The following is an 18,451-nucleotide window of genomic DNA, read 5'->3' as shown; positions in this document are numbered from 1 at the left end:
CCTCACATCCTGTCTTCACATCCTGTCCCCACATCCTGTCCCCACATCCTGTCTTCACATCCTGTCTTCACTTCCTGTCTTCACTTCCTGTCTTCACATCCTGTCTTCACTTCCTGTCTTCACATCCTGTCTTCACATCCTGTCTTCACATCCTGTCTTCACTTCCTGTCTTCACATCCTGTCTTCACATCCTGTCTTCACTTCCTGTCTTCACTTCCTGTCTTCACATCCTGTCTTCACATCCTGTCTTCACTTCCTGTCTTCACTTCCTGTCTTCACATCCTGTCCTCACATCCTGTCTTCACTTCCTGTCTTCACATCCTGTCTTCACATCCTGTCTTCACTTCCTGTCTTCACATCCTGTCTTCACATCCTGTCTTCACATCCTGTCTTCACATCCTGTCTTCACTTCCTGTCTTCACTTCCTGTCTTCACTTCCTGTCTTCACATCCTGTCTTCACTTCCTGTCTTCACTTCCTGTCTTCACATCCTGTCTTCACTTCCTGTCTTCACTTCCTGTCTTCACTTCCTGTCTTCACTTCCTGTCTTCACATCATGTCTTCACATCCTGTCTTCACTTCCTGTCTTCACTTCCTGTCTTCACTTCCTGTCTTCACTTCCTGTCTTCACATCCTGTCTTCACATCCTGTCTTCACTTCCTGTCTTCACTTCCTGTCTTCACTTCCTGTCTTCACATCCTGTCTTCACTTCCTGTCTTCACATCCTGTCCCCACATCCTGTCCCCACATCCTGTCTTCACATCCTGTCTTCACATCCTGTCTTCACTTCCTGTCTTCACATCCTGTCTTCACATCCTGTCTTCACTTCCTGTCTTCACTTCCTGTCTTCACATCCTGTCTTCACATCCTGTCTTCACATCCTGTCTTCACTTCCTGTCTTCACTTCCTGTCTTCACATCCTGTCTTCACATCCTGTCTTCACTTCCTGTCTTCACTTCCTGTCTTCACATCCTGTCCTCACATCCTGTCTTCACTTCCTGTCTTCACATCCTGTCTTCACATCCTGTCTTCACTTCCTGTCTTCACATCCTGTCTTCACTTCCTGTCTTCACATCCTGTCTTCACATCCTGTCTTCACTTCCTGTCTTCACTTCCTGTCTTCACTTCCTGTCTTCACATCCTGTCTTCACTTCCTGTCTTCACTTCCTGTCTTCACATCCTGTCTTCACTTCCTGTCTTCACTTCCTGTCTTCACTTCCTGTCTTCACATCCTGTCTTCACTTCCTGTCTTCACATCCTGTCTTCACTTCCTGTCTTCACATCCTGTCTTCACTTCCTGTCTTCACATCCTGTCTTCACTTCCTGTCTTCACATCCTGTCTTCACATCTTGTCTTCACTTCTTGTCTTCACTTCTTGTCTTCACTTCTTGTCCATCATCCGGCCTCCGAAGAAGAAGAAGAAGAAGAAGCCATTTTAACGGTGAATATATTTCAGGAAACATTTCCGTGGCGGTGCTCAGCTGTGGGACGTCGACCTGGATGTCCAGGAATCACGGTGTCCTGGGTCAGAGTGACGGCAGAGAGGCTCTGGATGTCCAGGAATCACGGTGTCCCGGTCAGAGTGACGGCAGAGAGGCTCTGGATGTCCAGGAATCACGGTGTCCCGGTCAGAGTGACGGCAGAGAGGCTCTGGATGTCCAGGAATCATGGTGTCCTGGGTCAGAGTGACGGCAGAGAGGCTCTGGATGTCCAGGAATCACGGTGTGCCCATGGCACGGGCATCATCTGCGGTGACAGCTGTGGCGTCAGGCTTTGGAACACAGGCATCTGGTGACATCCCTGCCCCCCCCCCCCCGGCCCCTCCCTGGCCTGGTGGGGCTGCTGGAAGGAGCCCCACATGCTCTCGCTCCCGCATGTCTTCACCTGCTCTTTTAACAACAGCGGTGGAGGTAAAGATAACTGAGGGGGTCGACACCTGCGTTACAAAGCAGTACAGGAGCTGAACACGGCTCATCTATAATCGAGCAGCCCGTCCCACCGTGTCCAGAGACACAGAGCAGCTCCACAGGGACTCCATCTGCTGGGGGGGGGGGGGGGGGGTGCCCTGTGCCCTGTTGTTTAATTGTCCTCCATATTGTGGCATTCATAGACACACACACACACACACACACACACACACACACACACACACACACACACACACACACACACACACATACATACATACACACTAGGGGTGTAACGGTACGTGTATTCGTCCCGCGACTTCACGGTACGGACGTCACGGTTCGGTACGTCCAGCCATACGACGAATACGTCTCATACGACACTAGGTGAAACTAGGGTTGCACGTTTTACACATGTATGCTCAATATCTTTACTTTACTTTACACTGGCTTACTAACCGTCTTAACACAGAAGGTCATTCATTAAGTTGAATATCAAGCTTGTATTGCCACATTTAGATGATGAATAAAACGTTGAAGCTTGTAAAGGCGTGATGACAAGCCGACAGAACAAATGAACGCGCACTCTGCACTGGGCTGTTTCTCCCCTCCTCCCCTCCCCCCCTCCTCCCCTCCCCCCCTCCTCCCCTCCTCCCCTCCCCCCCTCCTCCCCTCCTCCCCTCCCCCCTCCCCCTTACTACAGGTGTCCCTGAAACTAAACCATGAATGAATGATATGTTTGTAACACAATAGGCTGAGAATGTTCATCGTTTTCTTGTTCGCCTAATAATGTTAACCAATGGTCAGACCAGAGAGGCCCTCAGTGCTTATAGTTTGGTTGTGGTGCGTTAAGGCTGTGGTCGTGTTGGAGGGGGGGGGGGGGGGGTCGGGGGAGCGGGGGGAGCGATGCGTTTGTTAGGATAACTCACATGGGAGCCTCTCTCCTTCAAACGCCAGGGTCCTCAACTCCACCCTGATTAACAATCTGCCCCCATTATCAGGGAGTGAGGATGTCAGCTAAATTAGCCTCTCTCCTCATCCATTGAGCAGAAGCAGCTAGTTAACATGCAAGAACCTGGAATGTCTCCCCACACAAGACACGCTCTACATGTTTAACTGGTGAATCCACACCGTGCAGAAGAACATGTTTAACTGGTGAATCCACACCGTGCAGAAGAACATGTTTAACTGCTGAATCCACACCACACTGCAGAAGAACACAGGGAGGGTCATCAAGGAGAACCTGCCTTTTCTCAGTCCTTGCCCCACAATGGTGGAATGAACTACCCACCCAAGTTAGGACAGCCGAAAACTGTCCAATCTTTCGCCGTCGACTAAAGACGCACTTCTTCAACCATTATCTGAAATTTTTTTTATAAATAATAATAATAATCTAACCCTAACTAACCTTACTGTCATGCACTTGTCATAACCTACACTGTAGCACTCAACACTTTGATGAACATTGTTACTCAGCTGATAGAGTTGTGCCCTTCCTGCTGACTTGTCGTACAGAACTTGTAAGTCGCTTTGGATAAAAGCGTCAGCTAAAATGACTAAATGTAAATGTAATATGTTTAACTGCTGAATCCACACCGTGCAGAAGAACATGTTTAACTGGTGAATCCACACCGTGCAGAAGAACATGTTTAACTGCTGAATCCACACCGTGCAGAAGAATATGTTTAACTGCTGAATCCACACCGTGCAGAAGAACATGTTTAACTGCTGAATCCACACCGTGCAGAAGAACATGTTTAACTGCTGAATCCACACCGTGCAGAAGAACATGTTTAACTGCTGAATCCACACCGTGCAGAAGAATATGTTTAACTGCTGAATCCACACCGTGCAGAAGAACATGTTTAACTGGTGAATCCACACCGTGCAGAAGAACATGTTTAACTGCTGAATCCACACCGTGCAGAAGAACATGTTTAACTGCTGAATCCACACCGTGCAGAAGAACATGTTTAACTGGTGAATCCACACCGTGCAGAAGAACATGTTTAACTGCTGAATCCACACCGTGCAGAAGAACATGTTTAACTGCTGAATCCACACCGTGCAGAAGAACATGTTTAACTGGTGAATCCACACCGTGCAGAAGAACATGTTTAACTGCTGAATCCACACTGTGCAGAAGAACATGTTTAATTGCTGAATCCACACCGTGCAGAAGAAAATTTCCTTCTGTATATTCCATCAACAGTGACTAAAGAAAAGGGTAATTGATAGATTAGATTCAAATGTATTGTCATCATACAGCACAAGTACAGCACAACAAAAATAAGTTTGGCATCCAACCAGAGTGCAAATGTAACAGTAAAGTGCAATAGTAATATACAATGTACAGGAGATTATAGATCCTATAAATAATATAAATAAATAGGAGCGTATGCATGGTGACGTTGTGACAGACCCCTAAAACCGCCGTACGGCGTTATTTTAAATAATTGAGTGTGGAAAACAAGGAAAGGTGCAAAGGAGTCCGTTTGTAGGATTTCTAAAACACTGCATAGTAATGAGGCGGTGGTCTGGCTGCTCATCTGTTCTGACCCACAGGAGGACTGCAGGCCTGAGGCCTGGCCCCTGGCAGAGCTCCCCAGCAACACACAGCTCTCCCGTTATTATTCCAGAGCGATACCTTTTCATCCAGGGCTCCCCTGAACACCAACACACAAACACAGCTGCTCTCTCTGACAAACTGCTTTACATATTCGTCTCTCTCTCTGTCTCCCTCTCTCTCTGTCTCTCTCTGTCTATCCCTCTCTCTCTGTATCTCTGTCTATCCCTCTCTCTGTATCGCTCTGTATCTCTCTCTCTGTCTGTCTGTCTGTCTGTCTGTCTGTCTGTCTGTCTCTCTCTCTCTTTGTCTGTCTGTCTGTCTCCCTATCTGCCTGCCTGTGACGTCTCTCTATCTGTCTCTGTCTCTCTCTCTCTCTGTGTGTCTCTCTCTGTCTCTCTCTCTGTGTCTGTCTCTCCCTCTCTGTCTATCCCTCTCTCGGTATCTCTGTATCTCTCTCTCTCTGTATCTCTCTGTCTGTCTGTCTGTCTGTCTGTATGTCTGTCTGTCTGTCTGTTTCTCTCTATCTCTCTCTCTATCTGTCTGTCTGTCTGTCTGTCTGTTTCTCTATCTCTCTCTCTATCTGTCTCTCTCTCTCTCTCTCTCTCTCTCTGTGTGTCTCTCTCTCTCCCTCTCTCTCTGTCTCTCTCTCTGTGTGTGTCTCTCTCTCTCTCCCTCTCTCTCTGTCTCTCTCTGTGTGTGTCTCTCTCTCTCTCTGTCTCTCTCCCTGTGTCGCTCTCTCTCTCTCTCTCTCTCTCTCTCTCTCTCTCTCTCTCTCTCTCTCTCTCTCTCTCTCTCTCTCTCTCTCTCTCGGGGAGGATTTCAGGCGGTTCTCTTGTTCCGTATTCCTGAATTCTCATTAAACCTGCAGTAATTGGAACGAGGTGTAATGGACATATGGAGATTGCGGTGCCGTTCATCATTAGGGTTTTAATTGTGCCCGTTTGGGCCTCTTCCTCTTCCCCTGTCTAAATAAGTCATAGGACGTGTCTCTGTATCTGCACTCTCCTGTTCCTGTTCCTCCACTGGTCTGTGTGTTCTGTTGTAGTGTAGTATTCATGGTACCAATCATACCACTTTGTCTTCCTCTTCCTCTTGTGTTTCAGGACCATGGAGGTTGTGATCAGTCTGAACTCTTCCTCTTGTGTTTCAGGACCATGGAGGTTGTGATCAGTCTGAACTCTTCTTCTTGTGTTTCAGGACCATGGAGGTTGTGATCAGTCTGAACTCTTCTTCTTGTGTTTCAGGACCATGGAGGTTCTGATCAGTCTGAACTCTTCTTCTTGTGTTTCAGGACCATGGAGGTTGTGATCAGTCTGAACTCTTCTTCTTGTGTTTCAGGACCATGGAGGTTGTGATCAGTCTGAACTCTTCCTCTTGTGTTTCAGGACCATGGAGGTTGTGATCAGTCTGAACTCTTCTTCTTGTGTTTCAGGACCATGGAGGTTCTGATCAGTCTGAATGGCGGCAAAACCTTCATCTCCAGTTCCTACACCATCACTGCCACGACATGTGTGAGTCATTTTGAGTGATTCTCCTCTTGTTTTGGGAGAGCATGGAGTTTGTCGCTTCAAGAAACCATCATGGACTCTTATTAACAGATTGAATATACATCTTGCATACAAATCAAATCAAATGTATTGTATAGCCCAGGATCACATGGAATTGCCCCCATGGGCTTTACAGGTCAAGAAGAAACATCACAATAGATCCAGAACAAAAAATACCATAAAATCCACATTATGCAACACCCCAGACTGTCCCCAATGAAGATGATGAACGACTCACTAAAACCTAGCAATAGGAAAAAAAGCACCACATGCGGCGTGGAGGAGAGAAACCTCAGATGATCCCCAACAGGATGTCGGTGATAACATAGTGTTGCTATGGATGATAGATGGATCGAGAATAGAAGAGGCGAATAATTGGTATGCAGGCCCGGACTGGCCATCGGGAGCACCGGGAGTTTTCCCGGTGGCCTGGCCTGCACAGATAAAAAAATAAAACACAAAAAAATTATATATAAAAAAATGTGTTTTTTATTTATTATTTTTTTATTATTATTATTATTATTATTATTATTATTATTATTATTATTATTATTATTATTATTATTATTATTATTATTATTATTATTGCCAGGCCATTGTTTCTAGTTGCGGCGGCGCGATAGTTAGATAACCTAGGTGGGTGGGGAACAACCAGGATTTCACTGTCTGCAACAGAGTTGGAGAACTATCTCTCTGACTCTCTCCCTCTTGCGGATCACACACACACACAAAATGGAGCCACACTGCCGCATGTGATTGGTGGAGGCAGGACCAGGCGATACAACTGATTGACAGCGGAGACGGCGAATGGAATGGCAGATGGCACTCTGCAGAATAATAGCCAGTGAGCCAGGTAGTGAGGGACTCGGGAGAGATCAGAGAGGGAAAGTCAATTAACGTTGATGTCAAGATGGACAGTGGAAGAAAGAGAAAGGGTGGAGCAGAGAGGGAGAAAACAAAAAAAAGAAAGTCCCTTACAGGAGATGCTGCTAAATCCGGCAACATTTATCAAATGTTTTCTTGCACCAAAGTCAAGGGACCAGCAGGTTAGTCAGTGATAAAAAATAAACATGGATGTTAGCTAGCTAACGTTACCATGCAATGCATCATCATCTCCCCTGTCAAAAGCCCAATGTTAAATCTGCCAAGAAACAAATTAATAATTTAACCCTTGTGTCTGAAAACTAAAGTGTTATACTCTTACCATATTAGGGGACTAAATTGAAAAACGCCATAAAAAGATTATATGTTGAAATAATTTCCCACTTTCTTTTCCATAAATATTTTATTCAACTTCAGCCCTGATCATAACCATTTTTCGTTTTTTTTGTAATGTCAGATAAAAAATGAAATACTCCCACTTTTCTGAAAAGAGTTGTTAAATCTGACATTACAAAAAACAATATGTGGTGGTTATGATCGGGGCTGAAGTTGAATAAACAATTTATGAAAGAGAAAGTCAAAAAAATTCCAAGATAATTCAAAGATTACACACCTTTACCACATATATTGGCTACAAACATAATCACTGCAAAGTTATCAAAAAATAAGAATATGATCAGACACAAGGGTTAAGTTGTTGTTCCCTTTCTAATTTCCTCAAAAACATCTAGTCTAGTTAATGTGATCAATATTATTTGACAATTGATGCTTTTTGTTGGAAATTTCAGTCAGTGAGCTCATACTTTGAGCTCATAATTGTATAGTTAAAATGATTGAGACAACGCAATCTTCTGTCTTCGTTGTGCATGCATGCGTGTGCTCACCACACGCGATACATGTGTCACACTATTCTGGCAGTGGCTACTGTTATTATAGTATTGTTAATGAAAGGTCTGTTATTTAATGTTTGTGTAAAGGGCTATTTTAACACTTCTGCAGCATTCTCCAGAACGTGATTTATAGCCCTAAATGCATTATATTGATGATCAAATACAGTTTGATAGCAATCTGCGTGAGATAAAAAATTTCAAATGGACGTGCTTCTAGAAGTTACTACGTATCATCTGATGTTGACCGGATGGGGGGGGGGGTTGTTTATAATTCCGTGGCCAACGTTAGATGATTCATCTAGTGTGGGTGATATGATCATTAGAGCAGTTTGTATCGAACACGTTAAAAAATAACGCTGAAACTTACCGTAGCTTCCTCGTAGCGTTGGGCGATGAGCGTGGAGCAGAAATATTCCTATAGAAATATGCGATCCATCTCCAGGTTGTATAATAGTATATACGTCCAAATCATGTTGTTTATCGAGTTATTGGTAACGGATTGCTATCCATTGTGTCTAGCTCGAGTCCTGGGACTATTAGCGAGTGATCGGACCGAATTGGAATGAGCACCAGCTTCCGTTTCCTGTTTCCGGTTTGGGCGATCCGCCGATCGGCCACCAGATGGCGCTCTTGAACCGTTGGAGAGTTGAGAGGGGATCAACAGAAGATCTCAAGTCTCCGGGGGAGAAATATGATTGCGATCACAGATTTTTGAAATATTGATATCAAAGACGTGGTACGCCGTCTTTGGCAGAATGAGCATGGCGGGGAATGACGTGGTAAGGCGTTTTTGGCGACCATAGTGTTAACTGTTGATGGGTAGTGCATCAGTAAACTGAATAGGGTATTGTGCTCTTGCTCTGTTTGAATAGGTGGAGAGAGTGGTTAACTGTATTATAATAGTAAATAGAAAAATATGTTGTGCTCTTGCTTTTTTCTTTTTGAAGGTGGAGAGAGTACCATTGCTAGGGCCACAACAGTTTTATTTGAGGTTCATAACAGTACATTGTACTAAGCAATTGTTGGCTCATTAGTTTGTGATTCACATGCACTAAAATTCACCAGAATGCAGGAAATTAAGTCTTTGTAACAAAAATGTTCCTGGTGGGGGACCCCCAGACCCCCGGCTTAAAAAGTGGCCTGACTGGGGCTATATTTCACGCTATATCTCCCGGTATGAATTATTTCCCCAGTCCGGCCCTGTTGGTATGTATGTATATATACATACTGAAACACATATATATACATACTGAAACACATATATATGCATATACATATAATGAAACATATATATACATACTGAAGCACATATATATATACATACTGAAACACATATATATTAGTGCTGTCAATAGATTAAATTTTTTTTTACTAATTAATCTCAACATTTTCTGTAATTAATCTAGATGAATCTAGATTAAAATTGGCATTTTTCTACATAAGACCGAAGCTTGTAACAGATATTTACTTGAGTAAAATCATGGAATTAATGTAAAATCAACACAAAGAAAGTATATTTAGATTCAAAGACTATTTGAATAGCTTTCTTTGAATACAGTTTCTCTCCTGTGAAATACAAATGTTCAACAAAACCATCACCATTGGCTCAGCTCTTTCTTATATCCCCGGCGCTACAATTGAAGATTTTTCACTCCATAGATTAATCTAGATTAATTTATTTTAATGCTTTAATACATTTTAATTAATCTCCAGAGTTAAAGCATACATTTTTACATCCCTAATATATATATATATATATATATACATACTGAAACACATATATATACATACTGAAACACATATATACTGTATATATATATACATACATATAGAAACATACAAATAACTAGAGCTAAGAAGAAGAAAAAAAGCACACGAATACGAGTGCTGGTATGAAAATAAGATAAAGGCTAAAAGTCAAGGCTCGGAGCTCAAAGTATCAGAGTCATATTCCCCAGGGGGGGCAGGAGAACTGCTCGGATGTTGGCCACATCAAGGACGGCGCAGGGAAGATCACACCACCTTGACCATCACACCACCTTCACCATCACACCACCTTGACCATCACACCACCTTGACAGGCCCAGTGGGGGCGGGACCCGGGCTGGCTGTGTGTGTACCTTTATATCAACACACTGTCACTCGAGACAACCACTCACAGAGAGACAGGGAGACAGGGCACGTGAAGAAGGCACGACAACGCCTCTACTTCCTCAGGCGCCTAAGGAAGTTCCAAGTCAGTCAGAAGATCCTTAAGAACTTCTACTCATGTACAATCGAGAGCATCCTGACTGGCAACATCACCTCCTGGTTTGGGAATAGCACCGCACAAGACCGTAGCAGACTACAGAGAGTGACACGTTCAGCCGAACGCACAATTGGAGGGGGGCTTCCCACCCTCCAGAACATTTACAACAAGCGGTGCAGGGGGAAGGCTAAGATAATTATTAAGGACTCCAGCCACCCGAACAACTGCCTCTTTGAACTGCTGCGGTCAGGCAAGCGATACCGGAGTCTTAAGGCGAGCACAGAAAGACTCAGAAGAAGCTTCTATCCCCAGGCCATCAGGCTGCTAAACGAACAATAAACACTATGCAACAACCATCAAATGCACACAGCACACACATCCACACGCACACACTCACTTTAAACAAACAACTCACTGCAGCACCCACTTTACACACTTTAGAACACCTAAACACACTTTACACTTTATATTTATTGGTAAAGGATTTGCACTACAACTCGTACACCTTACTGTAAATTGTACCTAAATTGTACCTCATCTCATTTCTGCTCTGCACTATATAGTATTGTATAATAGTACATTGCATAGTATATTGTATATTGTATGGTAACTCAGTTACTTCTATTCTGCATCGAACATTGTACATATAATAATAATAATAACTTTATTTGTATAGCACTTTTCATACAGAGGTTGCAGTTCAAAGTGCTTCACAACAGTAAATGTCTATACTGAACACTGTGACCTCTATCTTTACTTCTATTTTACATGCTATACTATTTTATTTCATACTTATCTTGTCTAACACAGTCTCTGGAGCGTAACAGTAAGAAGCATTTTGTATAAAAGTATTCTGTACTTCTGTATGACAACTATTAAAGAAACTTGAAACTTGAGGGACAGTGGTTAGAGAGCTCCCATGTTCACAAGTGCTGATGATAGTGTGTGTTTGATGTGTTCCCTGACAGACGGACGGCTGGGTGGTGCTGATGAGAGTGAGTGTGTGTTTGATGTGTTCCCTGACAGACGGTCGGCTGGGTGGTGCTGATGAGAGTGAGTGTGTGTTTGATGTGTTCCCTGACAGACGGTCGGCTGGGTGGTGCTGATGAGAGTGAGTGTGTGTTTGATGTGTTCCCTGACAGACGGTCGGCTGGGTGGTGCTGATGATAGTGTGTGTTTGATGTGTTCCCTGACAGACGGACGGCTGGGTGGTGCTGATGAGAGTGAGTGTGTGTTTGATGTGTTCCCTGACAGACGGTCGGCTGGGTGGTGCTGATGAGAGTGAGTGTGTGTTTGATGTGTTCCCTGACAGACGGTCGGCTGGGTGGTGCTGATGAGAGTGAGTGTGTGTTTGATGTGTTCCCTGACAGACGGTCGGCTGGGTGGTGCTGATGAGAGTGAGTGTGTGTTTGATGTGTTCCCTGACAGACGGTCGGCTGGGTGGTGCTGATGAGAGTGTGTGTTTGATGTGTTCCCTGACAGACGGTCGGCTGGGTGGTGCTGATGGTGAGTGTGTGTTTGATGTGTTCCCTGACAGACGGTCGGCTGGGTGGTGCTGATGAGAGTGTGTGTTTGATGTGTTCCCTGACAGACGGACGGCTGGGTGGTGCTGATGAGAGTGAGTGTGTGTTTGATGTGTTCCCTGACAGACGGTCGGCTGGGTGGTGCTGATGAGAGTGTGTGTGTGTGTTTTTTTTTTTTTTACTTCATTTTTTAGCGTTTATCGCTTTTTTCTGGTCAAGCATGACCGACAGAAACAGGTTGAATGGGATATAGATCAGGGGAAGACACTCTGAGAAAATACGGCGAGTCCGGGAGTCGAACTCGTGTACCCCAGATCCGTGACGAGCACGGTTGTCCCCGACAACCGAAATAGCGCCGAGATACGCGGTGAGCTACGGGAGCTCCCCCGAGAGTGTGTGTTTGATGTGTTCCCTGACAGACGGACGGCTGGGTGGTGCTGATGAGAGTGTGTGTTTGATGTGTTCCCTGACAGACGGTCGGCTGGGTGGTGCTGATGAGAGTGAGTGTTTGATGTGTTCCCTGACAGACGGACGGCTGGGTGGTGCTGATGGTGAGTGTGTGTTTGATGTGTTCCCTGACAGACGGTCGGCTGGGTGGTGCTGATGATAGTGTGTGTTTGATGTGTTCCCTGACAGACGGTCGGCTGGGTGGTGCTGATGAGAGTGTGTGTTTGATATGTTCCCTGACAGACGGTCGGCTGGGTGGTGCTGATGGTGAGTGTGTGTTTGATGTGTTCCCTGACAGACGGACGGCTGGGTGGTGCTGATGGTGAGTGTGTGTTTGATGTGTTCCCTGACAGACGGACGGCTGGGTGGTGCTGATGAGAGTGTGTGTTTGATGTGTTCCCTGACAGACGGTCGGCTGGGTGGTGCTGATGGTGAGTGTGTGTTTGATGTGTTCCCTGACAGACGGACGGCTGGGTGGTGCTGATGAGAGTGAGTGTGTGTTTGATGTGTTCCCTGACAGACGGTCGGCTGGGTGGTGCTGATGAGAGTGAGTGTGTGTTTGATGTGTTCCCTGACAGACGGTCGGCTGGGTGGTGCTGATGAGAGTGTGTGTGTTTTTTTTTAACTTCATTTTTTAGCGTTTATCGCTTTTTTCTGGTCAAGCATGACCGACAGAAACAGGTTGAATGGGATATAGATCAGGGGAAGACACTCTGAGAAAATACGGCGAGTCCGGGAGTCGAACTCGTGTACCCCAGATCTGTGACGAGCACGGTTGTCCCCGACGCCGAAATAGCGCCGAGATACGCGGTGTTCCCTGACAGACGGACGGCTGGGTGGTGCTGATGAGAGTGTGTGTTTGATGTGTTCCCTGACAGACGGATGGCTGGGTGGTGCTGATGAGAGTGTGTGTTTGATGTGTTCCCTGACAGACGGTCGGCTGGGTGGTGCTGATGAGAGTGTGTGTTTGATGTGTTCCCTGACAGACGGTCGGCTGGGTGGTGCTGATGAGAGTGAGTGTTTGATGTGTTCCCTGACAGACGGTCGGCTGGGTGGTGCTGATGGTGAGTGTGTGTTTGATGTGTTCCCTGACAGACGGACGGCTGGGTGGTGCTGATGGTGAGTGTGTGTTTGATGTGTTCCCTGACAGACGGACGGCTGGGTGGTGCTGATGGTGAGTGTGTGTTTGATGTGTTCCCTGACAGACGGACGGCTGGGTGGTGCTGATGGTGAGTGTGTGTTTGATGTGTTCCCTGACAGACGGACGGCTGGGTGGTGCTGATGGTGAGTGTGTGTTTGATGTGTTCCCTGACAGACGGACGGCTGGGTGGTGCTGATGGTGTTCCTGGTGCTTCTGGGTCTGCTGGCCGTGGCCCTCATGTGGTGGTTCTTTCCCCTGTGCTGCAAAGTGGTAAGTGTTCTGGTGCTGCTTTAAACTCATTGACCGCCACGCTCTTTTCCCATCTTTACTCAATGGTGCCAGCGTTATTGACCATTTTAGCGATGTTTGTGGACTAGGGGTGTAACGGTACGTGTATTCGTCCCGCGAATTTATGGTACGGCCGCCACAGTGCGGTACGCGCAGCCATACGACGAATGCGCCCCACAGCGCAAAAACACCAGTCGCACATGCAGGCACTCGCGAGGTCCGTGCGAGAACAGCACGCCGCACACCGAGTCTGACTTCAGTTCAGAGCGGCGAAAGTGCACGGAGGAGGAAGGCACATTTACATTGGAACAGCTGCAGGGTCATTACAATTTGACAGTTTTCTTTCGTTTTCTTGTTCGCTCAATAACGTTAACCAAATGAAACCAATGGAAAGACACACACACGCGTCGCCGACACACACATCAACATTCTCCCCCGCCGGACTCACAGGCACAATCAAATAAAAAAAAGAAACTTACTTTTCCGGACAGATCATCTGAGCTCCTCTCCAGTTGAACTGCTATGTTTAAATCCAAATAATCCTCTGCCATTGTTGTAACATGTCATCTGTTCTCTAGTATTCAGTCTCGTCGTGAAGTTAAATTCTCTCTAGAAGTGAAACTGAAACTTAACAAGGATACGTTGTTAAAGGGACAGTAGGCAAGTGGATGCCTGAACACAGAATGACACCAGTATCACTGACTACCACGGCAAGCCTATAGAAAACTATTCTATTTAATAATAATAATAATAATTATCATAAATATAATATATAAAAAAAAGAATAAAACATTTAATATATATTTTTTTATATTAACACTTTGAATGCCGACAATGTGTATTGTCATGCCCCCCGTTCAGTGCCGACGACGCGATTTGTCGTTTTATTTTTTTATTAGCGATCTGAATATTTCATCAACCGAGTCTCCCGTTGGTACAGCAGACTCTCTAGGAGCTCAGATGGGAAAATACCGCCCCCTATCGTCTATCCCTGTGTAACTGCAGGCCATTCGATTATACTGCTGGATCCCTGTGGGGGGAGCCAACTGGCTCCATTATGCTGGCGAGGGATCTGATGATGAGGGAAGTGATCACGAGTTGGAAAGCAGCGTGGAATATAATTACAGCAGCCAATAATCAACCAATAAACACGATCGATATTTGGAATGGCGATCAGGAATTGGAATAATCTTTTTGGAGAACATCTGATCTAAGGTAAGGAGTCTATGTTACCAGTTTTAGGATAATCAGAGCTGTATTCACTGAGATATCAGCATGTGCCGTGTGTGTGTGTGTGTGTGATGTTGAGGAAATGAGAGAATAGATTTTTCAGCCCGCTTCTATAGCGTGCATAAGTACACATATACTATCGATAATCTAGCGTTTATTTGAAAACAATTCATAAATATGCCGACAAATGACAACGTGTCTAGTGCAGTGGTTCTCAAACTTTTTACACCAAGTACCACCTGAGAACGTAGCTGGCTCTCCAAGTACCACCATAATGACCAGCGTTAAAATACAGTCTATTCAGCTATGCACAGTTCACACAGGAGGCAAATGTATTCCTAATACCATTATTTATTGTTAACTTTTGTCAGACACAGCCACAATGTACAAAGGGATAGCACTAGAACTAGCAAACGCTTCCACACAACTCATACAATGCAAGGGGCATTGAGAACATAATAACTAACATTCTCACATAGCAAGTGAGAAAATTAAGAACAACTGTATTTCAGCAAATGTACTTAATTCTCTCTCTCTCTCTCTCTCTCTCTCTCTCTCTCTCTCTCTCTCTCTCTCTCTCTCTCACACAGCAAGCAATTGTCCGTCATTCTCTCTCTCTCTCTCACACACACACACACACACACACACACACACACACACACACACACACACACACACACACACACACACACACACACACACACACACACACACAATTATTTTGTTACAAAAACTTAATTTCCTGCATTCTGGTGCAGGAATATTTGAATTTTTACCCTTTAAATGCCAGTGTTTGTGATGGGCATCACAAATTATTGTAAAAAAGAAAAGAAAACACATATTCAATACATTTTTGAATGTTTACCCTTTAAATGCCAGTTTGTGTGATGGCATCACAAATTATTGTTAAAAAAAACACACACAAAAAGTTAAATATTTTCAATATATCAAATGCAAAGTAAATTTTTCTGGGGGGGATTATTACAGGCTAGGCATGTGTCAATGATTAGCAGCAATTACAAAAAAATCTAAAAATAAATGGTTATGATCAGGGCTGAAGTTTAATTAAAGATTTATGACTGTTTAGACTGCATTACTCTCTGTCACAGTGATCTCCTGGTTGTTCCCCACTTAGATTATCTAACTATCGCGCCGCAGCAACCAGAAACACTGGCATGGCCTGCTTCTAAATTCAGTGGCCTGACTAGTGGACTTTTTTTTTTTTCTTTTTTTTTTGGAAATGTTTTCAAGTACCACCAGCAGTACCACCAAGTACCACTAGTGGTACACGTACCACAGTTTGAGAACCACTGGTCTAGTGTATTCGAGAATATTCCAATAAATGCCGTTTATGGGGGAATCTTAAAATTTTCCGAAAATTTTTGAGAGAACGATAGCTTTTCGAAATGCTATAAAAAGGATATGAACCGATTAAAAAACAATCCGTTTCGACAATGTTGACTGCAAACAAGTCATTGATAAGCGACGGGCAGATTAGACACATAGCCATAATTTAAAACAGATTATGCGTTTTTAATGCTAACATTGAAGTGGGTGGCGGCATTCAATGGGGGTAAAAAGGAAAACACGGCCGGCATCGAAAGTGTTAACACTTTGACTGCCGGGAGCCGTCTTTAGACGTCTTTGCTGGCCATGCTAAAGTTGCCGGGGGACGCTGTACGTCGTCTTTATATCAATATTTAAAAAATCTGCGATCAGATTCATAATGTCCCTCCGCTGGCCTGAGATCCACCAGCAGGACCCACTGAGCTCTCTGGCGGTTCAGGAGCGCCATCTGGTGGCCGATCGGCGCAAGCGCTTAACAGGAAGCGCATTAGAGGTTTTGCTAGACGTCCGTATTGCTTCCGGCCACTCGGTACATGTCCCGTGACTCTAGCTCGTCACTCTACATAGCGATCGATTGCCAATAACTCGATAAACAACATGATTTGGACGTATATACCATTATACAAGCTGGAGATGGACCGGGTAATAATATATCCCATAATGATAAAATTTCTACTCGACGATGATCGCCCAACGGCGCGCGGAGACTGGGGTGAGTTTCAGCGTGTAACGTTACCGTCTTCGATAATAACTGATATTATCAACATTTGACCCACATTAGATGATTGGTATAACGCTGCCCACGGAATTATAAACGCCCCCTCGCCCATCCGGTCAACATCAGATGACGTGTAGTAACTTCTAGAAGTACGTCTAGTTGGAATTTTTTATATCGCGCTGATTGCCATCAAACTGTATTTCATCATCAATATAATGCATTTGGGGCTATATATCACGTTCTGGAGAAAGCTGCAGAAAGAGATGAAAACATACTTATACATTAGACCATACTTTACTATGAATATGTGAATGAAAAAGTTTAACGTTGCTACACAATGAACAATACATATAGGACTTTGAATGGGCCCTAATAATGGCAATGTAGCAATAGAATTTAAAAAGTTATAGCCCTGCAAAGAAGGGGACTTTCTCCATAGACAAATAGCGCTGGCAATCTATGGTATATCATTAATTTAACCTTAGGCAACCAAAGTGTTAATAATAATTATTATAAATATTTTTTTCTGTTGTACCGAACCGTGACCCCAATACCGAGGTACGTACCGAACCGTGGCTTCTGTGTACCGTTACACCCCTATTGCGGACCCATCGTGTGTTCTGTATTATAGCTATGGAGACAATAGTATGGCTCATTTGACAGTCATTGTTCATAGTCCATCACTGACTAACCATTAATTGCTACATACTGTAGTTTGTGCGCTATTCCACGCTAAACATTGCCCCTTTCCAAAATAATCCAGTATTTTTTCATAGATCGCGAGATATGACGCGTTATATGCATTATGCCCAAATTGTTCGGGCTGCTCGCCTGAAACCCCAAATACTTCCAAATCAAATGTATACTGTACATATGTGTCTTCACAAAATTATCAAGGGGGAGGGGGGTCGTTTTAACTCAAAACTGCGATCGTTACTAAAAGCATGTTTTTAGGTCAGGTAAAAGAAAACGACACTGTGATCGATACAAAAACATGTTTCAGGTTCGGTAAAATAGACATAGAATAGACCTTACCTTAGCCAGAAGGTACTAAAAATCCCCAGTGATCCCATCGCAATCGCGATTACTCGTGTATACGGGAAATAGGTTTGAGGCGATAAAATCTCAGAGCGATCACTCTGTCTCTCTGTCCTCTGAGGGGGAGGACTTCTTGAAAAAATAAAATAAAAAAGTGTCCCCCCACTAAACTATCCCAGTTCAAAAGGTAGGCAATACTGCCACCTGGCAGGATTCGATCGCCATTGCAATTTTAACGTAGGCAGCGGTGCAAAGGAGATACAGGGAGGTCCGCACGAGTTACAATGGGGATCAGAGGAAAAAGATCAAAGGATAAAAACCTGAGTATACTCGGGTTTGGTGCAGAAAGGGTTAAAGGACCACAGAGGTCTGGTCCTTTAACCCAGTCAGAAGGTATTTACTGCAGACATATCGTGTTGACTACATGTTGGTGAGACTGTAAACTTGAATGATGCTCTGTGTAAAGATTACTATCATAATGGACATCATAGCTGATTACTATCATAATGGATATCATAGCTGATTACTATCATAATGGACATCATAGCTGATTACTATCATAATGGATATCATAGCTGATTACTATCATAATGGATATCATAGCTGATTACTATCATAATGGATATCATTAGGGATGCCCCGATCACGTTTTTTGCCACCGATACCGAACACCGATC

General features: G+C 44.4%; 1 protein-coding gene across 1 annotated transcript in view; it reads left to right on the top strand.

Moving 5' to 3' along the window:
- The window catches only part of antxr2a (ANTXR cell adhesion molecule 2a), a gene marked incomplete at its 3' end in the record, with an annotated part of 142,731 nt that overhangs the window by 106,233 nt on the left and 18,047 nt on the right, over positions 1-18,451 (top strand). Inside the window, exons 11-12 of the mRNA XM_084323138.1 lie at positions 5,908-5,986; positions 13,328-13,423. Of these exons, the coding sequence (XP_084179264.1) occupies positions 5,908-5,986; positions 13,328-13,423 (175 nt within the window). The remainder of the gene's footprint in view (positions 1-5,907; positions 5,987-13,327; positions 13,424-18,451) is intronic.

This window comes from Notolepis coatsorum (genome assembly GCF_963971535.1).
Source record: "Notolepis coatsorum genome assembly, chromosome: 10".
Taxonomy (NCBI): Eukaryota; Metazoa; Chordata; class Actinopteri; order Aulopiformes; family Paralepididae; genus Notolepis; species Notolepis coatsorum.
The sequence above is the reverse complement of the archived record's forward strand: the minus strand, read 5'-3'. Positions and strand labels throughout refer to the sequence as shown.